Genomic DNA, 20,414 nt, shown 5'->3' with positions numbered 1-20,414 from the left:
CTTTATTTTTCTTATCTGTAACTCAAACTGCACAGTCAAAGAAAGTTGTTACTTTTCATAAGTGACTATTGAACCCTTGAAATGTTGCTAGTCCAACTGAAGAACTGAACTTTTTAAAAAAATTAATTAAAATTAAAATTTAAAAGCCTGAAAAAAAGTTTTTATAAACATTTTTATATTGATTTCACATTGAAATGATAATATTTTGGGTATATTGGGTTAAAGAAAGTTATTAAAATTAATTTCACTAAAAAAAATTCGCCTGTTTCTTTTTACTTTTTTAATTTGACTACTGGCAAATTTAAAATTAAATGTGGCTCACAGTATAATCGTATAGGACAGCCCTGACTTAGAATGTTAAGGATCAAAACAGGTGGAATTTCAGGTGTCTGGGGATAGTTAAGCTCCAGACAAATTATGATTTCTGTGGCTGCCAAGTACTTGAAGATTCATGTTTTCCATCATACCAGCAAGACACGCTCATTCTAGAAATAATAGAAAATGTGGGAAAACATTAAAAACAAACCAAAAATTACCCATAATCTTATCACCCAAAGACAGCTACTGCTAAATTATTTTCTTGAGTTTTTTTTCTATACATACTCATGTGACCCAATACTCCCCACAAACTACCCTACTGGGCTTTAAGTTCTCAGAAATATCACTTTAAAAGTTTGGCCCAAAAGTTTGGGACCTCGGGGAACCCCCATTAGCCAAATGGCAGGACCTTGAATCTTCTTTTCTTATTACTGTGAGCTCCAGAGTGGCTGTTGTCTCACGTGGAAATCCAGGCCCTCCCCATGCTTAGTTCCCATTCTCCTTGGCCTCTGCCAATGCCTGCGGTCACCCAGCCTGGGGAGAGGAGGGTTTGCTCTGTCGTCTATTGCCAGAAGTTTCTTCCCCACCCCAGCTCCTATCTCTGCTGATCACCTCTCTCTTCAGCCATAGAGAAACTCTTTCCATTTTGTGGGGAGGGAGGGAGCTTCCAAAGTGGAACTGCTTGGGTCCCAGGTGAGGGAATTCTTTCCATTTTATCCCTCAGCCTTCCCTTTTCCAGAGCCCCCAGGTCAGGGCCCCCTCTTGCTATATCTAGAATCTGGACTCCCTCCCTTCCCACTTCCAGTTCAGTCCCTGAATTGGCACCACGGTCATAGTAGACCTCTTCTTCCTCTGGGCGACCTTCTGAGGGGCGCTTGGTCCATTTCTGAAATCCCAGTTTCATCTGCACTCCTTCACAATCTCTCAAGCACATCTGTGTGTGTAGACCACAAACCTGGAGAAGGGCTTCTGTCACAGGAGCTCCAGGCCTCCCTGCAGACTATCTTGCTCCTTGTTTCTTTACTTAATGTCAAGTAGGAACATCTTTCTGTTGACACTATTGCTTCTAATGGCTCTTTAGAATCCATTGCGTGAATATGCCAGACCTTTTAATCTACTCTGCATCGATGACTTTTTAAATTGGTCCCAGGTTTTTGCTCTTACACATACCACTTTAGTGACCCTCCCAGTATATTGGTTTATCTTGATAGTCTCAGGTCTTAGGAATTCTTAGTTCTCCCTTTGCAGACATCTAGCAAATTCTCCCAGATGAGTTGTGCTGGACCCTACCTCCTCTGTGCCAGGCACTCAAGGCCACCGCACTCCCGAGTTCAGTCTATCTTTCTGCCTCACATACCACGATGCCTCGAATATGACCTGAGCTCTGACCACATTAAACAGTGCAGCATCCCCACACTTGCCACTGCCTGACACATCTGCCCATCTCCAAATCCTCCTCATCCTCCAAGGACCAACTCAAATGCTCCCTCCTCCAGGAAGCCCTTCCTGACTCTCTCTCCTCTGAATAGAGATAGCACATCCTTTATGGTACTGATGCACCCGCCTTGTCCACGGGTTAATTGAGTCCACTTGTGTCCCCAGTATCTGTATCTGTCTCCTTCCTCACTCCTCTGCAGACCAGGAGCTACTCGAGGTCAGGGACAAATTCTGATTTCTTTCTGTGGGCACATGGCACGGCACAGAGTAGGAATGAATGAAGGAGGGCTGGCCCGGAGTTGGGGCCTAGGTTCTGGTCCAGCTGGCCACTGGTATTCTATGTGACCGGAGGCAGGTCCTCCTCTCAAGGCATAGCTTCATGCGGCCTGAAGTAGTTGGACCTGGCTGTGGGGGATTCTGTTGTGGTCGGGAGATAGAATGGCCTGGGCTGATGTGCTGGCCCTGGTCTGGGGATTATCTCTTTCATGGATAATGATTGTAGGGCAGCCCCTCATTTCCCCTGGCCACACAATCTCTTTATAAGCCCTTCAGGATTTATGTCTGAGACCTACCCCAAGCATATCACTAACATATGGTGTCCTGGAAATTATAAACATTGACTCATTCATTCATGCATTCACTCCTTCATTCAGCAAATTGCTACCAAACTGTACACTGGCAGGGTCTCATGCCTGGCTCTGTGGACCCAGCATTGAATCAGACCCAGACCTAGTCCTAGAGTTATTTCCAGTAAACAGCAACTTAGTTAGGTGGGTCTGGGACAGAGAGCAGCAGAGAAGGGAGCCCAGAGAAGGGTACGTCACCCTGCCTGGTAGTCAGGGAAGGATTCCTGAAGGAGGAGATTTAAACTGTGTCTTAACAAAAGAGTGGTCCTTTGCTATAGTGACCAGAGAAGAGCAGGGCACTCACAGGCAGCCATTACAGTCTTCTGGGGTTGGGGAGAGACTAGTTGTGCTCAGTCTGATGCTAGATGTTGCCTGCCTGTAGTCTAATGATAAGAGGAGCATGGAAGGAGAGGGATTACTCATTCTTGTTTACATGATTAAAACCAGACAAATACTTTCTTTATCTGAAAGAATGAAAGGGCTTTGGGGAAAATCCTTTTGGCAGCAAAGCAAAACACGAGCATCTCCTTAACTAATCTCTCACTACCCACCCTCCCATCTCCCCTCCCACAGCCATGAGAAGAGTAACTGCAGGCTGACCTGCATTGGTGCACAGAGAGTCCAGGTCAGGGTGGGCAGGGTGACGAGGATCCAAGAGGAGAGAGACCCACAAGCCCCCTCAACACGCCCTTCCACAAGGGGTCTTGGCCTGGGCACTAACCCAAGATGGCCACAGGGTGGCACCTCTCAGGGAAAGCTAACCGTGGCCCCATTTTATAGATGGGGATCTTGAGACCCAAAGATGGGGGGTGTGACTTGCTTCCCAATGGGCAGAGCTAGAAGTAGGACCCATGTCCCCAACTCCCAGCCCGGGGCTCTATGTCACTCATTCTCATTCATTAGTTCATTCAGCAAGTATCCACCTACCTGTTTTGTTGGTGGCAGCACTGAGACCTCACACGGGGCACTGGGGACGGACAGAGAAGTCAGATCTGTCCCTCTTCCCATGTGTCCTCAGTCTGATATGAGAGACAAACAGGTGAACAGATAGTGGCAACCAAGGTCATGACAGAGGAGGCTGGGGGCTGTGGGGACCCTAAGTTCTTCACTCTAGAGGAGAAGCAGTTAGTCCAAAAAGATTTCACCAAAGAGATGACACTGACCTTAGATGACACTTAGTGGGTAAGAGGCAAATGATGGCAGCTGATAAGAGGACACCAAACAAAGGAAACAGCTCAAGGAAAAGCCTAGAGGTATGAAAGGGCTTGGCTGGTGACCCCAAGCATGAGGGAGAGAGCAGAGCAGAAAGAGAGACGAGAAGGGGCCTGAGGACTGGGTGGCTGGGCAAGATTCCCATGCCTGCGTGTTCCCTGGAGCACCGTGAGGGTGTTGGGCGGAGCCAGGAGGGTGGTGGAGTGGGTGCACCCAGGGCCTGCCCACCCACAGACCCTGACCCACATCGCCCTCCCAGCTTGATGTCTGGCCTCGCTTCCCTGGATGCCAAGACTTCCAGCCGCCTGGGCATCCTCACTGTGGCATACTACTTGTGGACCACCTTCGTGGCAGTCATCGTGGGCATCATCATGGTCTCCATCATCCACCCAGGTGGGGCGGCCCAGAAGGAGACAACGGAGCAGAGTGGGAAGCCCATCATGAGCTCGGCCGACGCCCTGCTGGACCTCATACGGTAACCCTCACCCTGATGCTTTACTTGGGAACAGCGTGCCAGGGGTGGAGCTTCTGGCTCCACAGGCCCAGCCCCACATGTCCACCAGAGGGCAGGATTGGGTGTGGGGAGGGGGTGCTCAGGATCCGTTCATGATAGCAGGGGGGCAGCCACAAGGGCCACTCTCCGCTTCCTCAGCCCCTGTGTTCCCATGGGCGCACACTAAACTGTGTGCCCCCATCATGCCGGGAGCACCTCAAGGGCAGAACAAGGGTCTGCTTCTATGGGAGCACAGCCCCAGCACATGGCCTGTCATGGAGCAAGCAACAATGAGTGTTTGCCGACTAACTAAGCTCACTTGTACGCAACCAGCCTCTCAGGCGGAAGGCCAGCAGTCCCTGGTGCCCTTGCCTCCCTTTCCTAGCCTGGGCACATTCTTATGATGAAGGTAGAAGAACAAGAGGAAATAGAAACAAGCAAGTGTTTTTCCAAGTCTCTGCTTTTGTCAAGTCAGCTAACATCCTGTTGGCCAGAGATGTTGTGATCCCCTCCCACCCCAGACTTAGGGTGGGAGGGGACCACAACATTACGAGGCGGAGGGCATCGATTAATGGAGGCCATCAATGCAATCAATGTACCACTCCCTCCATTTTCTCCATTCTCCCCAGGTTCTTTTTCACCTTTGAGGTGTGTGAGGAACTAAGGATCACAAAAATGCTTACAATTTTATCCCTAATATATGGTTCTCAACAATGGGGTCTAGACCCAGAAAGAGCCCTGGACAGGGTCTGTTATATCTGCACTTATTTGCCTGCTGATTTCTTATGAGATCATGACGACGAATACTTTCAGTTTACTGACACTGACGCATTTTGTTTCCAGCCTAGAAACCAATCACCTGCACTTCAGATTTTTATATATAGTTGTCTAAAGGCATCTCAAAATTAACACATCCATAGCTAAACTCTTGATTTTCCCGTAAATGTGCCCTTTGCTCAGTCCTGCCCATCTTCGTCTGACGTCTCTCATTCTCTCCTATCTTGTGTCTGATTTGTCAGCAGATTACATCAGCCCTGCCTTCAAAATAATATCCCAAACCTTGTCCCTTCTATCCCCCTCTGCCACTCCCACCATTGCCCAGACCATCATCACCTTCACTCTAGTGTCCAACAAGGTCACCCTGCTTTCTCTTTGCTTCCCCACAGTCTGTTCTCAGCACAGCAACCAGAGGCATCTTTTTAAAAAACCTGTTCACAACCTATCTCATGTCGACAAAATCCAGGGTTCCCTGTGGCCTACAGGCCCTCCATTATCCCCTACCACACGTAGGTCAGCTTCTGACCTCTGCTCTAACTCTCCCTCCCCTTGCTCCAGCTGTTCTGGCCTCTGTCGCAATCCTTCTGATGTCTTTAGAATCCCACCTGAGTGTCTTGTCCTCATTGCTGCCTCTGCCTAGATGGCCCTTTTTGCAGAGCGTGCATCGCTTTTTCCCTCTTTTCGCTTAAACTTCGTCTCTGTGTCTCCTCTTCAAAGGGACCTCCCAACCTCTGTCACTCTCTGCATAGCCTACGACCTGACATTATCATGTCTATGTATTTATTTATTTCTCTTTCTGTCCTTCCTACTGAAATAAAATATGCTCTAGGAGGGCTAGATTTTTAAAAACCTGTTTCCTGATTTATTCTGGAGCCTAGAACAGCACCTGGTACAGAAGAAGAGCTAAGTGTTTCCTGAATGCATATGTGGAACATGGGATCATCAGTAGAGTTGGAGTTTGAAGCCATGAGGCCAGAGAATGTGCTGAGCATGCGGCACAGAAGACTGGGGTGAGCCGTGGCCCACAGCCACAGTGGAGGGCTGCAGAGCTAATGGAGCAGAAGCAAGCCAAGGGCCAGGAGGAGAACCAGGAGACCAGATGTCCTGGAAGCCAAGGGAAGAGGAATTTCGAGAAGCTTCATTTCTAAGATCTGTTATTTCTAAGATTTGGTGACTATGATTCATCATTTCTTGGACTTTGTGATCTGAAACAGCCTTTTCTTGTGGTGGAAGGAGTTGTTGCTGTTCAGGGAGGCCCCGCCTTCCCTCCTCTGCCTCCCCTGCTCAAGGGCTGAGGGCTCTGGATCTGGCATACATGTCAGAGTCAAATGTTCCAGGAGCAGTTCCTGCTCTCAGTTCCTTTTCACATGGTGAAAATTGATCCTTCTGGTTTGAGGCTTTTCCCCCAGTTGCTCTCAACCTCAGGCAAGTTGTTTTGCAAAGCCAGGTGGACATCACTGTCAGTTTCTAAGTCAGAAAATGGGGCTGCAGAGGGAGATACATGTTTCCTGAGACAAGGAACCAGACCTTTGGAGATGTAAGATCTCATCTCAGTTCTGCCAATAAGTCACCGTGTGGCTCTGAGCAGACCAGCCCCGCTCTCCGGGACTCAGTTTCCCCAGTGGTTTTCAAGATCGTTTCTAGCTTTGCAGTTCTGAAACTCAAAGGCCTCCGAGCCAGCGAGGAGGCTACAGAGCAAGAACAGAAGCTTCTGGAGGCGGGTTCTGGGAAATGAGGTTGGGATGACAGTGCAGAGCTCAACCTTGAAGAGCTTGATTCTGGGCTGAAGGATCGACTGTTATGCTTTAGAAACAAGAAGCTGGTGAGTTTGGAAAGGTTGGATTGGAGTAGGGTGGAGTGGAAAGTATATATGACTGGAGGCATGGGGATCCCCTGGAAGGGAGTGCAGTCACTTCTCTTCCATCAGCCCACCTTTATTAAGTACCTGCTCTAGGCAAAGACATTGTGCCGGGGGCTGGGGAGTGGGATGTGGAAATGCAAATCCCTATTTCAGGCTCTCCACCGTCTTAGGACAGACAGATGAGGAGAGTGCACTGGACAGCCCATCTCTGAGACCCTTCCTAGCGCTGACGTTCTGAGAGGCTGTGCAGACAATGAGGACACCAGCCGTGAGGGTACCGGGGCCCTCCTCATACTTGCTCTGGCCCAGAGCAGATGTGCACCAAGGGTTTAAAACTGAACAAGACCATGATGACCAAAGCAGGGAACTGGGAACTGGGGCAGGTATGACTCATAAAAAGCTACAAAGATGTGGGGGTCAACTGAACAGGAAAATGAGGCCCACAGCACACCTCAGAGGTGAGAAGATAAGTGTCCATCTCTCAAAGATGATTCCAGAGGAACACGACAGGCTGTGTCCCTGGATGACTCGCCAAGACACAAATTCATGCCCCAGAGCTCCAAGCAGGGTCTCCAGAAAACCGACATCTGCTCAGAGAGCAGCCTCACAGAGAAAACATAAGTGGAGCATTAATCGGCACTTTTTTTTCCTTCTTTTTTCCCCCTCCAATCTTATTAAAACACCAGAGAGATTAAATAATAACTTGGCTCTATTTATAGCTCCCAGTTACCTCTCAGGGATTGGATGAAGCTCTCAGGAGCTATGCTTGAAAAGGAACAAATCCCACCTTTGAGGCCTGGGTTGGAGACACCGAATTAGGGTGAATTTGGAACTGTGAATTTGGAACTTATTAATAGCAGGTGAGGAGAGGAGCCCAGGAGAGCACTGTGGCCTTGCCCTGAGAGCCCCGGTCGGAGTATGTGTATACTTGATGGTTATGGCCATTAATGTCTTCCAGGCATATTATGTTTTCATTTTATGTAACTGCCACGGGCCTCGTGGGGCAGACAGGAAGGCTTCCCCTGGGTGTTTAAAACCAAAAGAGAATGTTGTGTATTTTCTCACTTAATAATCAAAGGAATAATTCTTCATTAAAATCTACAGGATAAGTTCATCGATAATTAGTATGTGCATGTATATTAGTCAGGAATTTCTTTTGGCTGCTAGTTAAGAGAAAACCGAAGCAACGGAAGCATAAGTAAGGTTTAGGCTTGCATTTTCTCCCAAATAAGCAGTCCAGAGGTAGGCGGCTTGTGGTTATCAGGATCCCATGCTCCGCTCTGCCTTTGTGTTCTACTGTGCTTAGCGCTTGGCTTTTATCATCAGTACATCTCAGGGTTCAAGAAGGTTGCTGAAGCTCTGGCTATCATGTCCATGTTCCAAGCATAGAGAAAAAAAGTGGAGGAAAGTGGCTGAGTGGGCACTTTTTCAAAAGTTTTCCAGGAAATACCACCCAGTGACTCCCACTTACATCTCGTTGGCCACCATTTTGGCAAGAGAGGCTGGGAGACAGGATTTGATGGCAGGGACCTATTGGTCCCTGTAATTTCCCAGGGCTTCTGTTAGTAAGGAAGGAGGGAGAATGGAGACTGGGTAGGCAACTGGCCCTCCCTGCCGCAGCACACATTTTGAAGGAAGTTGTAAAGAAATGCATATACTAGGTATATTCCATTTGGTTTCTTACGACTTTTTGGATGTTCTTAGTTTCTGCTCAGACTGAGGCAGCCTTCCCTCTAAGTTTCATTAGAAAACCATCTTGTAAGTCACTCAGACTTCCTGGAGATGTACCCAGGAGAGATTGTCAAACTATTGACAATTGGTTCAGGGTGGGGCATCCTCCACTCTGGCTGGTGGACCGTGGCACTCTGGCAGCCTGTGTGCCCAGCGTATGTTTCAGATCTGCTTGATGTCAAAAGACCTGCAGGCAGCTACTATTCTGGTGGCAGAAATCTGTTTATAACTCATTGAAAAAAAAAAGCCTCACTTGAGAATCTAAGAGCACAACTCCTGACCGTTTCTTCTCTCCCTAGTAACGAAATTGAAATTAGTAAAAATAAATAAGTAAATAAGTAAGTAAGCAAGCAATAAATAAATAAATAAATAAATAAATAAATAAATAAATAAATCAATCAAGCAAGCAAGCAAGCAAGCAAGCAAGCAAGCTATGACCATTCTTTCCCAGTTTTCTACTTCGGTAGCTCATTTTAAGCCCTCTTCCTCTGGCCACTGCTTACACCGAACCTGTATTTTAGCAGCAGTGAAAAAAAAATGATAGCTTCTGCTTTCTAACAGCAACTGCCAGAATGTAAGTTAAGAAATAATGCACACTCCTATTCACATATATAACTCCCTCTGTGCGTGAGCCGAGTCTTGAAAGGGGAGAAGAAATTTGCGCAGAACAAGAGTAGACCTAGGTAGAGGAAGCAGCGTGAGCATGAGGCGCTTACTTGGCCTGTCCAAGGAAGGGCAAGCACGGGAACAAGAATCTTTGTTAGCATCTCTGATTTAAAATGAATTCCTGGAAGCAGATTATAAAGATAAAGGTAAAATGCTTTCAAGGCCCTCAATATGAATTGCAAATTGCTTAACAGAAAGGTTGCTGCCAGGACCCCGTGAGGGCCCTGTGGCCCATGTCGCCACAGTTCCTTAGCTTTGCATATTGTCATTTAAAAAATTCTTCACCAGTTGGATGGTGAAAATACTTTTAATTTACTGACGAAACCAAACATTTTTAAACATCTTTTGGGGCTACTTATGTTTTTCGTTTTGTTTTGTTTTGTTTTTTTGTTCGTTTGTTTTTTGCAAAGTGAATTGCCTGGTTATAACTTCATATCGTTTTTCTATTGGGGTATTATGTTTTTGAGATCTATTTATTTTTACAGCAAATATTTACCAAGTGCCTTTTATGTGCCAGGCACTCTTCCAGGAGCTGGGGTCACAGTCGTGAACAGAGATCTCTGACCTCCAGGGAGCTTATGTTCTGATGCGAGGAGACAAAAACAAGTGCAAGATTTTAAAAAACTCTTTATAGCTTTAGGACAATAACACTTTGTTATGTTTCCCCTTTGTCGTTTGCTTTATAATTTTATTTGTATTGAAATCTGTCTTAGGGATCTTCTTAATTTTATTATATTTTTATTTTGGTCTAATTTTGGGTTTACGGAAAAGTTACAAAGATAGTACAGAGTTCCCATAGCCCCTTTACCTAGCTTCCCCTGATATTACCAACTTACATAACTAAGGCACATTTGTCAAACTAAGAAATTAAATTAGTACAACACTACCATCTGCATTACAGATTGTATTTGGATTTCACCAGTTTTTCTATTAATGTCCTCTCCTTCCGTCCCAGAATCCAATCCAGGATACTATGTTGCACTTCGGAAATTCTTCATTTTAATATAGTATCATCTATTAATTTTTTAGTGCTCATTTTGTTCTTAGACAGTCCTTCCATATCCTGAGATCTGACAAAATATTAATCTACATTTTCTTCTAGCTTTGTATGGTTTCATTTTAAAAAATTATTTCTAGGATTTATTTTGGTATGAAGTAGAAATAAGGATCTAACTTTTATTTTTCTAAATGGTTGGCTATACGATTCTCTATAAAGAATCCTTCCTTCACTGATTTGTAAAGTAATATTTGTCAAATATGAACTACCTAGATGGCCTGGATTGTCTCCAGGCTGCAAGTTCTATTACATTGGTTTTTGTATTGATGGCTGTGTCAGTATCTCACTGTTTTGACAGTTACATCTTTAGAGTATGTTTTCATATCTGGTAGAACAAGATCCCTTCCTCCTTTTGCTTTATGAAAGTAAAATTAATTAAGAATAACAATCTCACTTATGCACCATTTCCTTGGTTGAGCACTCCAGATAAGATATGAATGACCAAGTTCCACCTTCAAGAAGGTCAGTCGTGGGGCGGGGTGGGAGTGGGGGGCAGGCACCACAGCATGCTGGAGTGTAGGCGATCCACAGGGGAGGCATGGAGCAATCAGAGAAAGCTTGGCCACTGATTGGAGTAGAAGTTAAGAGAAACAAGAAGGGCATTTCAGGCAGAAAGAATGGTGTGGGTAGAGACCTAGAGCTGAAAAACATGCAGTGTATTTAGGAGCCTGTATGCAGTAGTATTGGAGCTTTAAGGGCTGGGGATAAGGGTGGCCCGTGTTGCAAGGTGGAGGTAAGGATGGGTCATAACGGGCCTCAATGGCCAACTGAGGTGTTCTTGTCTGGGGCACTGGAATTCTTCCATTCTTGACTCTCTTTTCAGGAACATGTTCCCAGCCAACCTGGTGGAAGCCACATTCAAGCAGGTGAGTGAGTGGGTCCCTGGCCAACTGAGGGGTGGCAAGCAAGGCCAGGCTGGGCCCGGCTGAGAAGTGACAGGTTTATGCAGCCCATCTCCTTTCCACCTGGGGGCAGGATGCTAGGGGGGAGGGAAAGAGGGGGAACCTAGACCCTTAGAGCCGGTCTCCCTTGACCACACTCCCGCCCTAGGTTCCAGCTTTGCAGGAATCAGAACTATGAGGATGGAACACCACTTTACTGAGTGCCACCCCTCTCTAGGTTTACACCAGGGCTTACACACACACCATCTCGCTCAGTCCTCACAATAACCTGCCCTCAGGCAGGGTTAGCCCCTCTCCTAGATGAGAAAACTGAGGCTCGGAGGATTAAAGGATTTGCCCAAGATTACACCACTAGTAAATGGTAGCCCGGTAGGTAAACTCAGGCCTGTTTGCTTCTAAGCCTGTTTTCTTCTTTTTAAAAATAATCCCTTTTTCGTTTATAGTAATATTCACTATAAAATATTAGAAAAATACTGAAAAATTTAAAACAGAAAATAAAAATCATCTCAAGTTCCAGCACCTAGCAATAGCTATAGTGGTCAATACCCTTCTAGTCTTTTATTTCTCTGCATAAATACGTTTTAAAAAATAAAATTAGAATCATAGTACATGTACAGTGTGCATCTTGCTTTCCCCCCCACTCCCATTATACCCTGAGCATTCTCCCCATTTATTAAGTGTTTTTTAAGTACAATATTTGTGGAAATAAGCCTGGCTGTAATTTATTCACCCATTCCCCTTTTTGTGGTCCTTTAGGTGGTTTTCAACGTTTTGTTCTTTCATAAGTTATAGAAAACATCCTTATGCACCAATGCTTGTCTGCACTTGTAATAATTTCTAATTATTTTCTCTTTCTAAAATGTTAATTGGTTGGCATTTTCTGACCCCATTCTCTGTGCTAGGCCATGTATTGGGTCTGGGGATGCAGAGGAGAGAGCTGAGGGTCAGGGAGGAAGCTCCAAAATAAGGAGCTAATCACTCTGCCTTTCTTAACCTCTTGTGTCTTCAACTATGAAAAGAGCCAGATAGTGCAGGCCTCCGAATACTAAATTAAAGAGTTTGGATTTTATTTCAACAGTGATGGGAGATTACTGAAGGTATAAGAGAGAGAAGTTCACACATACCTGGAATCCTCTTTTTCTTTTGGCAAACTCTTACCTACCCTTCAAGACCCAAATCAAATGCCCCCTTCCTTGTGAAGCTGTCTCTTTCAGGCAGAGTAAATCACGCCCTTTCTAAGGCTCTCAGAGTAGAATTTACATCTGGTTCATTTTCGTATCTCCACACCCAGCACAGAGGGTCCAGTATTGGAATGATGATGATGATGGTGATGATGATGGTGGTGGTGGTGGTGGACGTGGTGATAATAGCAGTAATATTTACCTAAACCTTATGCCAAGTACTGTTGTTGGCACTTTGGATATATAGGCATACCTTGGAGATATTAGTTTCAGTTTCAGACCACCAAAATAAAGCCAGTATCACCATAAAGTGAGTTGGAAGCTTTTTGCTGACGGAGCGACTTGCCTTCCATTTGTGAAAAACTCAACACTTGTAATGTGAAAGAAAATGAGGTATGCCTGTATTATCTCATTTAACCTCATAAGGTAGATGTTATCATGACCCCCATTTTACAGATGAGGAAACTGAAGTTCAGAAACTTTAGATCCCATATATTTCCTGAGTGTTCCTCCTTCCCCTCTCCCCAGAAGGTCTACCTTATTGATACTGTAGTGTTGGGAGGATAGGAGACTCACTTGCTTGGGCTCCTAGTCCTTCAGGAACAAAAGAGAAAAACCCAGGAATGCCCTGGAAAGACCGGTGGTTCTGTGGCTCGGTTCTTCCCAGCTGGAACCTCATCTCATCAAGAAGGCTTGGGGCAGGGCGAGCTTTTCAAATAGGAGGTCTAAGTTTCCATCAGTGGAAGGCAGCCCTGGCTGGCTGCTAAGTGGATGGATAATGGATGGTTGAAAGAGACAGATGGGTGAATGGAGATGAGATGAACAGAAGGGTCGCGAGGGACCCAGATGCACATAATGATGCTTTAGAGGGAAGGAGGGGAAAGAAGGGATGGAGAGAGGCATGGCTGGGTTATGTGTAGATAGATGAAGGAATCAGTTTTCTTTTTGGTACAATATTGATAATAATCCCTGTCCTGCCTACCTCACAGAGTTATTGTCAATCAAATAGTTCATGAGTGGATACAAATGAGCTTCCAAGATGTTATTATTGTTGTGATATTAATAACAACATTGGCCCTGACTCCTTCTTGGTTGGGATGTCACCCACCAGTACCGCACCAAGACCACAGCTGTTGTGAAGTCTCCCAAGGTGGCATCAGAGGAGGCCTCTTCTCGGCGGATCCTCATCTATGGGGTCCAGGAAGAGAATGGCTCTCATGTTCAGAACTTCGCCCTGGACCTGACCCCGCCACCCGAAGTCGTTTACAAGTCAGAGCCTGGCACCAGCGATGGCATGAACGTGCTGGGCATCGTTATGTTCTCTGCCACCATGGGTACGTGTTGCCTACCCCGCCGCTCATCATCCAGCAGGCCCCTCCCTGCGCCTACCCCTCCCCGCATCCAGCAACCCGAATAACCTGGAGTCTCCCATCTTCCAGGTGGTTCCTTCCTTTCCCATCCGGAGGAGTGGCTCCAGTCCCTATCTTATTACTGAGGGTATCTCCAGCCGTCCCCAGAGTTGGAACCGGTGTTCCTCAGTGGGAATTTCCCATGCCTGGGTGCTACTTTGCCATCAGGGGTGTGGACCCTCCCTCAACAAGACCACGCCTCTGGCCCCTCCCAGCAGCCTGTTCCTGAACTTTTTACTGAGTTCTGAGAATGCTGGGGAGAAGGAGGGCAGTGTTTACAATAAAAAACAGGGGGGGGGGGGAGGGAGGCGGAGTCTAAAAACTATCAGCCATCGCTGTTTATTTAAAGCTTTTATTCTTCCCTCCACCCTCAACCACGAGGGCTTCTCACTGGCCACCTCTCTCCTCAGACCTCTCCTCTGTTTCTTGGGGCTCACAGCTGGCCTCCTTGACCACACCCTTCCCTTCGCTACTCCTCTCTGGGTCTCCAAGGTCCCCAAACACAGGTTACTAACCATAAAGCTGGTGAAGCTTAATTTGCACAGGCCCCTTATGAGGCCTGCACATTTTTTTTTTTTTTTAGTTTTGTATTCTTTTTCTTAAAAAGAGCACCAAACTATATAAGCTTCAGATTCCGTAAAACCTATGGATATATCTCTGCTTGCACCCCCTCCACCCCTTCACACACACAATATTTCTCCTTCTTGGGGAAACCTCCTAATCCATCCAGAGTAATGTAGTTTGTTTTTTTTAAGGCCATGCCAGGGGTCATTATGAGTCTTTTTCTAACACTGGCATCAGACTTCCCCATTGCCCCAGCCAAGGGCCTGGGAGGTTCTCTTCGGCTTCCCTGACTTCTCCATGGGTTTTTTTTCCTCTCAAGTAAAATGTCTCACCATGCTTCTGGTTGCTCAAGCAAGAAATCTGAGGGTCATTTTCTGCCTTGGCCTCTGCCTCTGCCCACATCCAAATCCTGTCAGGTCAGCCTCTGAAATCTCTCTCCAAACCCTGAATTCCTCTCTGCCACCACCCTGGTTCAAGGCCACCGTCATCTTTTACCTGGTTTCAGCAAAAGCTGCCTTAAGAGTCCTCTGTCCTGGTGTGTCCTCCTCATGGGGTCACAAAGTCCCTGCTCAGGCCTCCAGTGACTCTCCACTGCACTTGGAAAGGGGCCCGAGCACCGTACACAGCCTGCAGAGCTCTGCGTGATCTGGCCCAGCCTGCCCCCAAGCTCTTCTCTGTCCGCTCACTTCTCCCGGCCACTCTACCGTTCAGCTGCTGGAAGACACCTCCCTGAGGACCCTCCCTCTTCCCTCAGCCTGGCTGCTCCTGCCCCTTCCTCTCCCCTGCACCTTTCTCATCCTTGAGGGTGTGGTGAGGGGGAGGGGATCTCTGTATAAGCATCACACCCTCAGGAAAGTCTTCCCAACCCCCTAAACTGGTCAGGTGTCCTGTGTTACTCCTTGAACTTTTGGCCCTGCTGCAGTTATATAATTGTTCATGTGTAATTGTTTAATATCTGCACAGCAGCTGGTGTAAGCCCCGGGCTTGCAGAGACAGCCCTGGCCTTTTCTCCATTTATCCCCACAGCCCACCAGTGACTAGCAGGAGTGGCACTTAGTAAAATCTGTTGGAGAGATGGGTAAATGGATGAATGAATGGATGGCCGATGATGGATAATGGAGTTCTTATCATCTTGGCTAAAACACCAGGCATGCCGAGGGGCCAGGATCTCAGAGACTAAAGTGTGAAACGAGATGGTTTCAATCATTTATCCTATGTTTATTGTTGAGTATCTACCATGTGCCAACTGAAATACGGTTCTTGCCCTTGTGGAGCTAACCTTCTGTTAGAGGAAACAGAAAAAAAACAACCATAGATGACTGGAAAATAACAGTTATAAATTGTAATAAGTGATATGAAGGGATTAGAAAAACATGAGACAGACAAGAATAAATTGGGAGTATGACAAGGGGAGTGGGGTCAGGTGTCCAGACCACGTGGCAGGCTGGGCGGCCATGTCTCAGGCAATCAGGAACTATATGGGCAAAGGCCTGTGATGCTGGAGGAAGGGAAGAGTAGGGCCAGCAGGAGGTGGGAGGTATAGACGGAAGTCAGATCAAGTGAGACCTGGAACAGTGGGGAGCTTGGTTATAATCTAAATGCTCAGAGAAGCCAGTGGTGGTGTCTGGCAGGGAGCATTTTTATCTTAAGAAGATGACAGTGCTGAATAGAGAATGGATTGGAGAGAAGAAGAGATGAGATCCCTGTTGTGAGGTCACTGCCCTGGTCCAGTGCAGAGTCTGAGGAGAAGGAGAGGAGAGAGTAGAGGGAGGCACTAGTGCATCAAAAGCTGCTGGGAATTTAGCCGAGGCTGAGGTCCGTGTGTGCAGGCGGTCTGCCCCTGCCTTGCCACTAGCGGGTGTCGGCATGTGCAGGCATCACACATGCCTTCGCCTCTGTCTGTGCCATCTGTGATACTCTCATGTGTCCCTGCCTCCACAGGCATCATGCTGGGCCGCATGGGTGACAGCGGGGCCCCCCTGGTCAGCTTCTGCCAGTGCCTCAATGAATCTGTCATGAAGATCGTGGCAGTGGCTGTGTGGTAAGCCTCATAAAAGTTGAAGTGCCCTCTTCTACTCTACCCCGCCCCCTTCCCTGCCCTAGGTGGATGGAAGGACCCCATAGTCCCATCCTCTGCTCTCTTAGGAGTGAGCAAAAAGCTGCACAGGAGGCTTAGCCCTGGCCCCATGCCTCTGGAGCTACACATGTTCCCTGGATACCTCAGCCCTGACCAGGCCTAGTTCCAGGCCTAGGCCTGCCACTTCTGGCCCAGTCAGGCCCACTGGCGGAGAGCTAAGAGCTAAGCCTGGCCCTGCTCTCCTGGCCCAGTTTCCCCATCACATGGAGCTCATCAGCTTGGCTTTTGGAGAAAGGAAACTCTGGAAGTGAGAACCAGCTGCACGCCTTGGTTCAGAGCTCCAACCTTAGGAGTCTTCCAGTCCGACCTTGCACAGTTCAGATGAGGAAATGCAGACGCCTCCCCGAGGTCATGCACAGAGGTTGTGGCATTGCTGGGCTGAAACGTGGGCCTAAGAGGGCAAGGGTACTCCTTAGAGGCCTGGATGGACAGGCAGAGGGGTGAGAGGTTGTGCAGGGCTGGGTTTCTTGAAAGTGGTAGTATTAATGATGCCTTGTACTAGGCACCTTTATACATAGTCTCATTCAGTCCTCACAGGAGCCCCAGCAGGCTTAGGAGGATCAGGCCTGGCAGTGAAGCAGTGCCAGGGTCACCTGGGACCCTCGCCTGGCTAGCACTAAAGCTGGCTGCTCTGTCCCCCCTACACCAGGTACTTCCCCTTCGGGATTGTGTTCCTCATTGCTGGCAAGATCCTGGAGATGGATGACCCCACAGCTGTTGGAAAGAAACTGGGCTTCTATGCAGTGACCGTGGTGTGCGGGCTGGTGGTCCATGGCCTCTTCATCCTGCCCCTGCTCTACTTCTTCATCACCAAAAAGAATCCCATTGTCTTCATCCGTGGTGTCCTCCAAGCCCTGCTTATCGCACTGGCCACCTCCTCCAGGTAGCCCTGGGCAGTGGAAAGGACAAGGGAGGTAGTGGTGGCTGAACTCTGTCCACCCGTCCAGACTTCATCTGTCCATAGCCATAGAATCATGGAAAGTGCCAGTCTGGCCTGCTTCACAGACTTGGGGGTTAGCTATGGTAGGTAACAAGACTAATTTTTGAAATATAATGCTTAAGGCCCCACCTGCCCAAATGACAGATATCCTTTATCACTTCTTGAGGCCTTCCCCTCTCCTGACTGCCTAAGGTTCACTCAAGCCACATGGGGCTCACCTTCCACACTTCAGGGGCAGGGTGAGCTGAGGAGTGATGAATCTGCAATTGCCGTTGCCTTTTTGCTTCCATATGGTGCTTCTGTTGGAGTTGGTGCTTCTGTGCTCTTTAGGGACTTCGCCTGTCTACCGTCGCTGGGATATTCTAGCTGAATGCCCCATCACAACCTTGGCAGTGGGAATTTGAATCATGGTTCCATCCCCCATTAGTTGTGTGAATGTGGGCAATTCACTTGACCTGCCTGAGCGTCAAGTTCCTCATACACAGACTGGGATCATTGTCACCTCTGTCTCAGAGGTTTGCCGTGGGATTGATGGAGATAACCCACTAAGGGCAAGAAGGCCGGTCTGGCACTCAGAGGCAGTAAATAGGAGGGCACAAGACCCGGCTGTCTTGTCTATGGCCAGCCTGTCCCTGTGAACCATGGGCTCCGGCAGGCTGCAACCTACCCCCATTCTTTTAGAGCCAGCTGAGCCACAAGGGCCAGAATAAACAATTGAATTAACTAGGTAGGTAGGTAGGTAGGTAGGTAGGTAGGTAGGTAGGTAGGTAGACAGATAGATAGACAGATAGACAGATAAAAAGCTAGTGTGGGCTGGATGAAGCAGCACCTGTCCTCAAGGATCCCAGACTGAGGTGAGAGTAAAAGAGCCCAGGGAGTTAGAGTCAGGTGGACCAGACTGTCAATCAAGGGGGAGGAAGTTAGAACATCTAATCCTGTGAAGAAAAGGTGGTTCTCCCCACAGCAAGTGGCCAAGCTCCACATGGAAGAAGTCATCTGAGCCCAAGCCCACATTTCCCTGGCACCAACGCCTGACTTTTCCCTCCAGCTTTTATTATCCTCTCTTCTCTGGGCCTCAGATTCCCAATCTGTAAAATGGGAAGGAGGGCCACCACAGACCTGCTTCCTGAGCAGCCCCATGATCCCGCCCTCGAAAACAGAAGCACATCAAACAGGAATCAGGAGGAGCAGAGCCCCAGGGAAGAAAAGCCCCACAAGACTTGTCTAGGAACCTCTACCTATGCTGAAGGCCAAGAGGTGAAGAGGAAAGATAAGTCCCAGTGGCTGCCAGCCACCCTGCCATGGGCCAAGCCCCGCCTGAGCTGGCAGAGCTGAACTTGGCAGGGACCGCAGCCTTAGGCCCTGCATGCCTGGGCTCATAGGAGGCTCTGGCAAATGGAAGTGGGATCCCCTGGCAGTGACCTGTGTGACCCGTGGGCCACACCCACTTGAGTTTTGGTTCCAGCATTGCTACCAGAAGCTCTAGTATTAAGCACAGTAACAGCATAGTAGCATCTACCACTGCTTGAGTGCTTGTGATGAGCCAGGTACTGTTCTAAGAGCTTCTTCATCAAATCTTCCTAATAGCTCTGTCATCTGGTGTTGTTTGGGATAAGGAAACTAAGGCACCCACAGGTTAAACAGAACCTGCCAGGGCCACTTGGCTGGTCGGAGCCTGGAATCTGAACCCAGGGAGTCTGGCCCCAGAACCCTGCTGTTAAGCACTTCATCTACACTTGGCATAGCAGTATGACTTTGGGTCAGGTCAGCCCCTCCTCCCCTCTGGGCTTCAGTTTCTTCATCTGTAAAATGGACCCCAAACCCCTCCGTTGCAGGAAGCTGTGAGGATCAAATGAGAGTGCGTGCAAAGCCTGGAGCATAGCAGGTGTTCTCCCCGTGTATCCCTCTTCCTGACCTGTGTGTACAGTGGTGGAGGGGGTGGAGGGGTCTCTGAGGCCCTTGGCTCAGGCAGGTCTGGCTTAGCCACTGTCGCACATTCCCAAACGGTGTCGCTCACAACCATGTTCAAAGCCCCTTCAGCCTTTTTCCTCTGCCCCGCAAAGGGCGGGCTTCTCAGGGTGAGCGAGCTTCCCATCACTGGCAGGAGGACAACCCGGAGGCCCTGAGCATCGTGGAGGAGGGTGGTGGACAGACAGTGGCCCCTTTGCCCACAGCTCAGCCACACTGCCCATCACCTTCAAGTGCCTGCTGGAGAACAACCACATCGACCGGCGCATTGCTCGCTTTGTGCTGCCCGTGGGTGCCACCATCAACATGGACGGCACTGCGCTCTATGAGGCTGTGGCTGCCATCTTCATCGCCCAGGTCAACAACTACGAGCTGGACTTTGGCCAGATCATCACCATCAGGTGCACTCCTCACATCCCATCCCCCAGTGGGGATTGGGGTCAGGGTGGGTGGGCTCTAGAAGGGCCTTCAGGAATCTAGAGCTCCCAGACTGAATAGAGTCTCTGAAGCCCAGGGAGAGTGAGAAACTCATTCCAGGCCACACAGCAAGTCAGTGCTGGGACTGGGATGTGACCTGGCCTCTGTGACTCACAGCACAGGGCTCCCTCCACAGTGCTACCCTGCAGAGCAGGCAGCTCCAAGCAGGCTGGGAAGCTGAGGCCCAGAGGAAGGCCTGCAGTCTGGACAGAGTGAGCGGAAGCCAGAGGCAGGACTAGGGAATGATGGAAGGGCCATTGGTGAGGGGCACAGGCCGAGAGGAAGGCCTCACATGCCAGCCTGAGGGTACCCAATCTAAGCCTGAGAATCAGGCCCCAGAGGGAGACTGGGTGGAGCTGTGCAGGTGGACAATCAGAATCTCTGGGCAGCCTCCTGGAAACCTACAGAAACAGTGGCTCCGGACACAGGTTTTTCCACAAACTCTTCAAGAGATTTTGCTGAGGGGACCCATAGGGTTACAGGACCTGGAGCAGTGACATCCTGCCCTGACCCTGGAGAACTCCCAATGTGGCTTTCCTAAAAACCTCTGCCCCATGTGGCTGTCCCCCGAGGCCCTAGAATTCTGGACTCCTCCTTAGAGCCAGGGCCCCAACAATGCTCTCTGTCCTTCCTGCTTCTCCTCTTACTCCCTGCCGCC

At 48.5% G+C, this 20,414-nt stretch overlaps 2 protein-coding genes across 2 annotated transcripts in view; one reads left to right on the top strand and one right to left on the bottom strand.

Annotated features, from left to right (window-relative positions):
* The window catches only part of SLC1A7 (solute carrier family 1 member 7), a 41,131-nt gene that overhangs the window by 18,258 nt on the left and 2,459 nt on the right, over positions 1-20,414 (top strand). Inside the window, exons 3-8 of the mRNA XM_016120446.2 lie at positions 3,853-4,068; positions 11,002-11,044; positions 13,373-13,595; positions 16,176-16,275; positions 17,021-17,254; positions 19,486-19,680. Of these exons, the coding sequence (XP_015975932.1) occupies positions 3,853-4,068; positions 11,002-11,044; positions 13,373-13,595; positions 16,176-16,275; positions 17,021-17,254; positions 19,486-19,680 (1,011 nt within the window). The remainder of the gene's footprint in view (positions 1-3,852; positions 4,069-11,001; positions 11,045-13,372; positions 13,596-16,175; positions 16,276-17,020; positions 17,255-19,485; positions 19,681-20,414) is intronic.
* PODN (podocan) overlaps positions 8,908-20,414 on the bottom strand; it is a 36,505-nt gene continuing 24,998 nt past the window's right edge. Inside the window, exon 10 of the mRNA XM_016120443.2 lies at positions 8,908-11,020. The gene's annotated coding sequence lies outside the window, so the exon portion shown is untranslated. The remainder of the gene's footprint in view (positions 11,021-20,414) is intronic.

This window comes from Rousettus aegyptiacus, unplaced genomic scaffold (assembly GCF_014176215.1).
Source record: "Rousettus aegyptiacus isolate mRouAeg1 unplaced genomic scaffold, mRouAeg1.p scaffold_m13_p_1, whole genome shotgun sequence".
Lineage (NCBI taxonomy): Eukaryota > Metazoa > Chordata > Mammalia > Chiroptera > Pteropodidae > Rousettus > Rousettus aegyptiacus.
This window is presented reverse-complemented; position numbering and strand designations above follow the sequence as displayed.